Here is a 9,679-nt window from a genome sequence, read left to right as displayed (position 1 = left end):
ATGGACGCCGCCACCCCATCCAAGCGGGCCAGGACCACCGCGGCGTCGGCTTCCATCGTCAGCACGCCGCAGAAGCCCAAGATCGGGGCGGCCGCCTTGTTCGCCGACCAGGTCGCGACGCCGGAGAAGCCGGCCAAGAAGGCCCCGGCGGCGGCGTCGGCGGCGCATCCGATCTGGACGCCGGAGAAGACGGAGCAGAGGCCGCTGCGGCGGAAGGGATGCGCGGGAGTTTCAGAGGAGGAGGAGGAGGATGATGAAGAGGAGGAAGAGGAAGAGGAGGAGGAGGATGAGGAGGAGGAGGAGGACGCGCTCGGCGTCGGCGCCACCGCCAGACGCAGTCCCGTCAAGCGCAGAGCCGAGGTCAAGCTGCCGGAAAGGTAAATAAAGTAGATTTGTGCTCAGATTTTCGTATTGTTCGATTTCTCGTTTGGATCAATTTTACTTTGTTTTGGAGCCTCAGACAATCATTAGTCTAGGAAAATTCAACCTTGATAGTATGCGAATTTCGTTTCTATGATGCTATCTGCTGCGCCCAGAGTTGGAATCGTCCGTAATGTAGTTCAGATACTCAGTAAAGTAGTTTTCAGATACTCAGTAAAGTAGTTTATTTTCACACCTTAATATAACAAATGATCCTTCTGAGATAAGGCCACATTTTGGTTAAGGTAATTCCGCAAGAGTCATAATGGATTTATCGTTTCCAGTGCCTGAGTAAACTTGGAAACTGGACTGCAATATTTGTGTAGTACATAGATGCACACCGATCACAACTCTGAAGAGCTGGAAGCAGTTGTTCCCCAAGATTACAAAATCTTAAGTTAGAACCACAGACTTCAATTCTAACGGTGACTAGAGTCATATCTGCATTAGCTTTGGGATTTTAAATTTGGTTTCTATCCTTGGTCAGCTACGAGATGCTCTGCGAGTTCTTCAACTGCTTTGAGAGCTCCGCACGGCTCCTCCGCATGAAGGGATCCAAGGCGACGTTCCCCAACATCTGTGCTATCATTCAGAAATTGACTGACCGGTACTATATCCTTCTGCTGAACCTAGTCAGTTAGCTGCTGCTGTGTTGGATTCTCACTGTTCATCAGCCTCTTAATTCTCATAATTCTCTCTGCAGGAGGTTTACCTACGGAAATTTGGCACAGCTCAAGTACATAATGCCCGAGGCGTTTGCGATCAACAAGATCATTTTGCGTGACAAGAATACCTGCTGTATGAAGCCTGATCTTCAGGTGAACCTGTTGGTTAGTGCGGCTAAGGGCAGTGTGATGCAGAAGGGGGAAACCCGCTACTCGGCCTTGAGAAGGATCTTCAGGCAGAGGGTTGTGGATTTCTTCAAGAACCATCCTCAGGTATGATGATCTTGTATCTTTAAAATATGTCCATGTGCAACAGTGCAAGTCAATTGTCAAATAGAAACTGATTAGGAACTGTATGTCTAGCATTAGTTGAAGATGTGCTTGTTGGTGTATGCTTTGTTGATATTGAAGTGTTCATGGTGTCTCTAGTATTAGCTGAACCATCCTTAGGTATGATAATCTTGTATCTTTCACACTTTCAGCATAAGTACTTTTGTGAGTCTATAGTCAAATAAACGAGAACTGTTCATGTATGACAAGTGTTGTCATGGAAATATACTAGTTAATCTATGCTTAGTTGGTATTAAGTACTCATGACCTCTATGTAATTTATTCATCAGGGAGATGATATTCCGGAGCATGAGCTGCCGCATCCCTTTACTCAAACAAAACCAAGCGTGGCTCAGATCACCCCGAGAGCTGTTCCTATAGCTTTATCTACAGGGCCATCACCATCTATGGCTGAACAGCAGCCTGTTGGGATGTCGCACATGCCGCATTCCTTCAAGAGAATGTTCTCGCAGAGATCTTCAACCTGCCCTGCAACTGCCAGCGCAACCAGTTCATTGGCAAATGTTGAGTCTACCGCTTCATCTCCCTTGAGTAGGAAGTCGGTGCCAGGTTCTGTCTCTGGTGGCACAGATCACGAGTCCAATGTTGCACTCAGGTTTGGTGCTTCAGAAGGAACTCCTGCCAAGTTCGCCTCTACTCCAGTGAGATTGCTGGCAGCTACACCAGGCCTTCACACCCCTAAGAGGCCAATCTCTGCTACAATGGGTGACAGTCCACCTCTGACTGTGGCCAAGCGATCAGCCAGGGCCAAATTGTTCATGACACCTACAAAGGATGCAAGCAGTATGCAAGAAGAGAACGAAAGCACTAGCACGTCTGTTGTTGATGGCGATGATGAGTTGCTCAGTTTTCTTCCTAAGTCCCTCTTGCAATCGGTAAGTTCTCACTGATTGTGACCATGATTTTCTCAGTTTGCTCTGAACAAAGGATAACACATGTGTTACTGGCAGGTAAAGGAGAAGGAAAAGAGGGTTTTAGAGGACAAGGTAACAGGCTCTGCCGATCAAGTTCAAAGGCAGAAGCTTATATCGTCCCTGCCAAACACCTTTGACACTATCTTCCTGATCTATCAGTCGAGGCAGCATTCTGTATTGACAAAGCAGGAACTTCTTGACAAGATAATTGAAAGTAACCCAAAGATTTTGGACAAGGGTAAGTGTGTGCTGTGATTTCAAATCTTTTGTTGCTTCAACTCAATCTTTTGTTGTCTGCAATACAAATCCTGATGTTCAGCTACTAAATCTATCTATTTGCAGGTGAGATTGAAGAGCAACTGAGATTACTGCAAGAGTTTGTTCCAGAGTGGATCTCTGAGAAGACTGCGCTAAGTGGAGGTATCCTCTGCTGGTAAGCATTTCCTGTCTCATGCGTAAATGTTTTTATTATAGCAAGACTAAACAGCCATACTCTTCCACAATTGCATATCCTAATTTGTGCTACTGTTCTTTTTCAGCGTCGATACATCACTAAGCCAGTCAGAGATTCGACAACGGTTGAACGGCGTCAAGTAGGCCAAAGCACAAAACCAGTGCACCTTGTTTAGAAACTAGCAATATCATAGTGTAGTTTTGTGCCTGGACGCGAGAGGATGGCTGAATATACCATGATTGTCCATGAGTATATCTTCAATTCTGTTCAAGTTCAGACAGCTCTTGACTCTGCGGCGATTGATATGTGTAGCTGAGCTTTTCTAACTGTCGTGGTATCGTCACGGCATATGCCATAGGGTGGCTAATCGAAGGTGGTTCCTAGATGGTCTCACGATGGTATCCGGATGCGGGTATGGGAACGAATGACACGGTCGACGTACCCAGGTTCGAGGCCCTCCTGTGGAGGTAACACCTCTACTCCTGCTATGAGTGTATATGGTGATCACACAGTACAATGGTGCTCCTTGAGCTGTATCCGGCTGCTCGGGGAGGCTAAGGTAGACGAAGGTCTCTCTCCCTGAGTAGCGCTAAGACTAGAATGAAATGAGAATGATCGATCCTCCCCCGCACGAGGGGGTAGTGCAGCTTATATAGGCGCTGGCACTTTACATTGAAGTCCCTAAGATCTAGTGGCCGACTAGCCGGCTTAGGCTTCTGCTCCTTCCCGAGGCGTTGACGTCAGGAGCCGTTGAGGCCTTATGGCCTGTCCCATCCGCCTGCCGGAGTCAGCGGCATGGCGAGGAAGTGTCCCTGTCGCCATCATGCCCTGTAGCCGGTACGGACCGACGTACGCCATGATGGCCTGTCCGCCGCACGACACTGTTGCTGCACAGTGCCCCACGCTTTACGGGAGATGAGGTCAGCGTGGACCTGCGAACCCGGACCACCTGCTTAGTTCCTTCTCATGCAAGACTCGCCAGCCTCGAGTCGGTCTAGGGTGTAAACCCCAGTCCGATATGGCTTGTGGAAGCCGGCCCAGCCATAGCGCAGACGGCCGTAGCCAGGCCGACTAGGACTTAGAGCCAGCCGGCTTCCGAGGCAGCCGGCCACGGCTCCAGCCGGCTGCTCCTCAGCCGGCCTTTGCCGCGAGCCGGCCAACCTCAAGCCGGCTGCCGCGCGTCCATTGCCCTACCCGGGTGACAAGGGATTAACTTGTCAATGCCTATGGATTGTAGGCTAGGGTTTAGTTAGAAGTAGAGGGCAAGTAGATCTCGAAGGTTTCAGCCGAAAAGTGCTCGACGATTATGAAAACTAGGGTTTGCAGACAATGATTCGATAATCTCCTCGTCCCTCGACTCCCCCTTTATATAAGAGGTGGAGCCGAGGGTTTCGTTTTGTACAAGTTACAGAGTTCGGGACGGTTTCTAACTCATCCCGCCAGATTTACAAACAACACTTCCTATTACAATTCTACTTTCCTTAATATATCTTGGGCTCTCGAATCTTCTTATTCTTCGGGTAGTGGGCCTTCGTTAAACCCCGGGTACTATCTTTGGCAGGCCCATTTGGGATGCCTATGTCACCGGGGTCTTCCCCCCGACATTAGCCCCCGAAGCTGGCAAGGTCCTGCGTTAAGAGGGACCTAGGCAGGTTTTCCTGGCTTTTAGATATCTCTCGAATATGTTTGGCGGCACTCGGAGGGGCCGACTGAGAATTTTCATTCAGCCGGCTGCGTCCTCATCCGGCTCGCTTCGTCCGGCTGCTCCTAGCCGGACGTTATTTTCGCTTCTGCAGCTTTTGCTTTTTCACAAGTGTTGACGACGTCTCCGCCTTGCTGGGAGAGTTTGGGCCGGATTGAATTTAATGTCCGGCTCCGGCTTGGGTGCGCCGGAGTCTCCGCCGCCTCGGGCACTGCGCCCGACTTGACTGGTCTGACGGTTGGTTCCTGTTGCCGCTTCGTCTGGTCACATCAATGTCACCTCCGGATCCGGTGCGGTAGTGGGGGACGTGCTGTGGCCGTTTCCAGTAACCGCTGCGGCCGTGGGAGGAGTTATGGTGCAGTAAATCCCAATCGTGGCCCACGATCGCTACGTGGCGGCGCATCGGGCGCGGCAGGCGGCTATAAATGCCACTGGGAGCGGTATCGAGGCGCCCTTCCTGCTCACTTCGTCTTCGCGCCCAAGCTTTTCTCTCCCTCACTCGCGCAAGCTTCTTCACGCCCCCGCACCTCTTCTCCGGCGACCTCCTGGCGAACTCCGGTGACCGAGCGCGGCCGCACTCCCTCGACATTCCGCAGCCGTCCGCGCGCCAAGCCGACGCCACGGGGCCCCGCGTTTCGACGGTACGCGCTCCGCCGCCGCCGTCGCGTGGATCCTCTTCTCCGTTCGCTCTCTCGTGGTCCTCCTCTTCTTCCTCGTCCACGACGATGGCTCCTCCGAGCGGATCGTGGGAGGGCTCGTATATGCGGGACGACGACATTGCGCGCGTCGTGCGCCTTCGCCGGATTCCGGCGGGGGTGGCCTGGAGGGCGCCCGGTGAAGAGATCGAGCCGAAGCCGCACCCCGGCGAGCGCGTCGTCTTCGGGGCGCACTTCGACCGGGGCCTAGGCCTGCCGGCTTCGCCCTTCTTCCGGCGTTTTCTCAATTTCTTCGGTCTGCAGCCGCATCACCTCCCGGCGAACGCGTGCGTGCTGCTGAGCTGTGGCCTTCATGGAGGGCTACGCCGGCTTGTGGCCGGACATTGATTTTTGGAGCCGGCTTTTCTTCCTCAAGGCGCAAACCACTGACGGCCAGCTGCGGGCTTGTGGCGCCGCCTCGATCTACTCCCGCACGGGCATGCCCTTCCCGAAGATCCCAACTGTGGACTCGGTGAAGAAGTGGCAGATGTCCTTCTTCTACGTGCGGAACGAGGACCCAGCGCTGGACCGGCTCAACCTGCCGGAGTACAATCCGACGCCGCCAGTCGGACGGATCAACTGGGGCCACAACGCCAAGTCGTCGGACCCGGACGCCGAGGTAAACCTCCTCTGGGACTTTCTGCTGGGTTGCACCACGGAAGGCCGGCTGTGCGCCGAGGACCTCCTCTGCACCTTCACCGCCCGCCGGGTGCTGCCGCTGCAGGCACGTGTCCATAAGATTGGGCACATGTCCAGCCGGTTCGATCCGACCCGGACATTAACGGCGGAGATCAACAAGGCCCAAGTCGCCCGGCGAGTGAACTTCATCTCGTCGGCGAAGATGCCTGAGGACGGGAAGTGGGACTGGGGGATGCCACCCCACAGCCGAGAGGACCCGCCGGAGCTGGTGAGTTTTTACCTATTGGCCGAGTTCCGGCGTGCGGCTGCGTGGCCGACTTGTTCCTTATTCGCTTTTTCTCTGTTCATCTGCAGCTCTTCGACCGCCAGGGGTTTGAAGATGGCGATCTGGCGCAGAAGGTCTGGATGGCCGACCACGTCGATCCGGCTGACCAAGCCGGTGACGATGACATGCCGGAGGCGGCTGACCAAGGCGGCCACGGGGAGCACAACCCGCCGCCTTTCCAGAGCAGCAGCAGGAGGGCGAACCGACGTCGTCCACCGCCTCGCCGATTCGAGCGGTGCCCCTGACCATAAGGCCGCCTTCCACCTCAGCGACTTCCTCGTCTGCGCCCAAGGGGAAGAGGCGGGCCAGCGGTGGGTCCACGGTCGCGCTGGAGGCGAAGGCCAAGAAGCAGCGCCGGCTGGCGCCCAAGAAGGTTCCAGAGGCGGCCGGGTGAGTTCCTTTTCTTCGTTGTTTGATTCCTTTTCTTTCTTCTTCTTTTTGCTTATCTTCTTCTGTTCGGCCGACTAGGGCTGCTATAAGGTTTGCCAAGGGCGGCGGCTCTGGGCCGACTCCCCGCGTCGTGCCGCCTGTTCATCGGCAGAGGAGGGAGCCGACGCCGCAGCCTTCGTCGCGTGCGCCTACGCCACCCCCCATCGTGCCGCCTGTGGCCACGCCGCCTTCCGGGGGGCGTCTTCTTCAGCTGCACCTCCTCCTTCGGCGCCCAGCGCCAGCGCTCAGAGTGGGCCGGCTCGTCGCTCCGGCCCACCAACTCTGGATGATCTTTTTCCGCGCCGCACTCGGCTTTTGGAGCCAGCGGCTGGAGCCGGCAAGGGTGCGTCCGGCGGAGCCGGTGATGGTGGGGCCGTGCCGCCTGCGACCGGAGCCGGCGGAACCGCGCCCGACGTCGTTGTGCTGGACGCAAGATCGGATGAAGCGCTGCAGGCGCCAGGATCTGCGGCCCCGACCGGGCCGCCTTCTTCAACCGCGCCGCCTCCATCTTCGGAGCCGGCAAGGGAGGAGCCGGCGAGGGACGAGCCGGCGCGCTCGAGCGACGCCGATGCTCGGGCGCTGGTGAGGACGGAGGGCCAGTCGGAGCCATCTCCAGGTCTTCACGTGGCCAAGGGCGCCCAGCCGCTGCACGTGGCGTCCGCCTCCGACTCCAGCCTTGGCTCGGCCAGAACCATGGAGAAGGCTTGGCATCAGGCGGATGCCTGCGAAGTGTCCAGCCGGGATGGTCGCCAAGGCGTGGAGCCCATGAAGATGTTCTTCTCCGGCTTCCGCGCCCATCTCAAAACAAAAGCCGCCGAGGCCGACGCCCACCTCGCATGGCTGGAGGAGGCTGACAAGGTAGGTGTCTTATCTTTCTGTTATTTTTCGCAATTTTATTGTTATCCTGGTAGCCCTCCGAGGCATGGGCCGGCTGCTTGGAGCCGGTCCGGGTTTCGCCTGAGCACTTATCTTCGTTTTTTCTTCCGACGGTGTCGGACAGGCGGACTGCCCTGTACAACCGCGTCGTGATCAGCTACCACAAGGCCAAGAACGAGCTGGCCAGCGTGACCCGCGAGCTGGAGGCCGCTAAAAGTATGATATCTTCTTTTGACTTGTTGTTTTTTGCTTCTTCGTTTGTCTGGCTGACAGTTTTTGTTTGCAGCCGTCGCCGCCCTGGTCCCTCAGCTGGAGGAGGATCTCCGGGTCGCCCGCGAGCAATGCGCCGAGGCCAAGGAGGCGGCCAAGGCCGCCGTCGCCAAGGAGCAGGAGTCGAGTGGGGAGCTGGCGCGGCTGCGCCGGCTTGAGGCCAACCACGTCACTGAGCTCGAGGCTGCAAAGCGAGTCGGGCGAGAGGAGGTGGAGGCCCTCGGCAAGCGGCTGGAGGAGGTGGACCGGCAGCGCCTGGAGCTTCGCAAAGAGGTGACCTCCAAGTCTGAGGAGCTGTCGGCCACCGCCAAGCGGTGGGTGGAGGATATTAGCGCGCTCGACCGCGGCTTGGCGGGTGAGTCTTTTCTTCCTTTCCCCTTTGCCGGCTTTCGGCTGTCGGCTGCCGGCTTAGTTGGCAGGCGGCAGCTGAAACCACTTTGCTCTTTCGTTATCTCCATCTTCAGGCTGGGGGCAGTCGGTTCTTGCCGGCTGCCGCCAGTCTTTTCTTTTACTGAGACTTCGACAATCTCCATCTTCGGGCTGGGGGCAGTCGGTTCTTGCCGGCTGCCGCCAGTCTTTTCTTTTACTGAGACTTCGACAATCTCCATCTTCGGGCTGGGGGCAGTCGGTTCTTGCCGGCTGCCGTCAGTCTTTTCTTTTACAGAGACTTCGACAATCTCCATCTTCGGGCCGGGGGCAGTCGGTTCTTGCCGGCTGCCGCCAGTCTCTTAGACTTCGACGATCTCCATCTTCAGGCTGGGGGCAGTCGGTTCTTGCCGGCTGCCGCCAGTCTTTTCTTTTACATCGAAATTTTGTATTTTTCTGTTCTTTCCCTTGCTTTGAGGGGTTTTTAACATGCTTCTTCTTTGCAGCGGCCTTCCCTGAAGCGCAGGAGGCGGCGCTGAAGGCAGTCGGCGAGGCGCGAGATGCACGCCGGCAGGCTACTGGCGAGCAGAGCGGGGACTGCTTCTCCATGGACGACTACCTGGCGGCCATGGCCGCCCGCGTGGAGCCCATCACGAAGCTCGGCTGGGAGCTCCGGAAGGCGGCGGAGGAGCTGATCCGGCTGCTGTGGCCGACGGAGACGCTGCCGCAGGACCTCTCCAACCTCATCAAGTGGCTGGAGACGGCGCCTGACCGTTTCCTTGACTGGAAGGAGTCCGCTGCGCGTGCCGGAGCCGATATGGCCCTCTCCTTTGTGCTTTCCTGGTATGACGAGTTCAACCTCGATCAGCTGGAGTGTCGGCGGGCCGACGTAGAGGAAAACCTTCCGGCGGAGAACAAAACCGCCCGGCTTGCCCGCGCCTGCGCCATTACCGACTTCGTCGACAAACGCATCTTCATCGAGGATCCGAACCCGCCGTCTGACGACGAGGAGGAGGAGGCGGAAGATGATGATGCGGAGGACACGCCTGAGGCGGATCCGGCGGCCGGCTCTGCAACTGCTCCTCCGACTGGTCCTGATCCAGCCGGTGCTTAGTTTTACCTGTCTATTTTTCGCTTTTGCCAAGACAATTTGTTAAATCCCCGGGATGCCGGGTGCATATGTAAGACAATATTATTATCCTTTTATTAGGGCACACTTTAATGTGTTTGTTAATCATTTGTGTGCCGGCTTGCTTTCTTCCGACTTGTTCACTTTTTCCCATCCGCCCCACTCTTTGGCTTTGCCCTTGCCGATCGTACGTCCGACCTGCGGTCCGTCGCCGGATCAAGAGCGTGCCGCTGGGTGAGGCCGACAGTATTTCAGTCGAACGAGCCGAGTTCGGCAATCCGGCACTATTATGAAGAGTTGTGCAAGAATCAATTCGCTTTCACTCTTTCCCTTAGCCGCCTTTCGCGTGCCGGCTCCCTAGGCACTTACTCCCGCCAGCCGGACAGCCGGGTTGCGGTCTGTAGCTAGATCAGAAGCCGGCTGTCGGGAAATCGGATCACGGTA

At 56.3% G+C, this 9,679-nt stretch overlaps 1 protein-coding gene across 1 annotated transcript; it reads left to right on the top strand.

Moving 5' to 3' along the window:
- On the top strand, window positions 1-3,109 carry LOC124664190 (CDT1-like protein a, chloroplastic). The gene is made up of 7 exons (XM_047201769.1): window positions 1-200; window positions 908-1,027; window positions 1,124-1,358; window positions 1,706-2,311; window positions 2,387-2,588; window positions 2,693-2,783; window positions 2,890-3,109. The coding sequence occupies exons 1-7, from the start codon at window positions 1-3 to the stop codon at window positions 2,945-2,947; spliced, it is 1,512 nt and encodes a 503-aa protein (XP_047057725.1). The 3' UTR covers window positions 2,948-3,109.
- Window positions 3,110-9,679: the final 6,570 nt, after the last annotated feature.

Source organism: Lolium rigidum, chromosome 6, assembly GCF_022539505.1.
Source record: "Lolium rigidum isolate FL_2022 chromosome 6, APGP_CSIRO_Lrig_0.1, whole genome shotgun sequence".
NCBI lineage: Eukaryota > Viridiplantae > Streptophyta > Magnoliopsida > Poales > Poaceae > Lolium > Lolium rigidum.
This window is presented reverse-complemented; position numbering and strand designations above follow the sequence as displayed.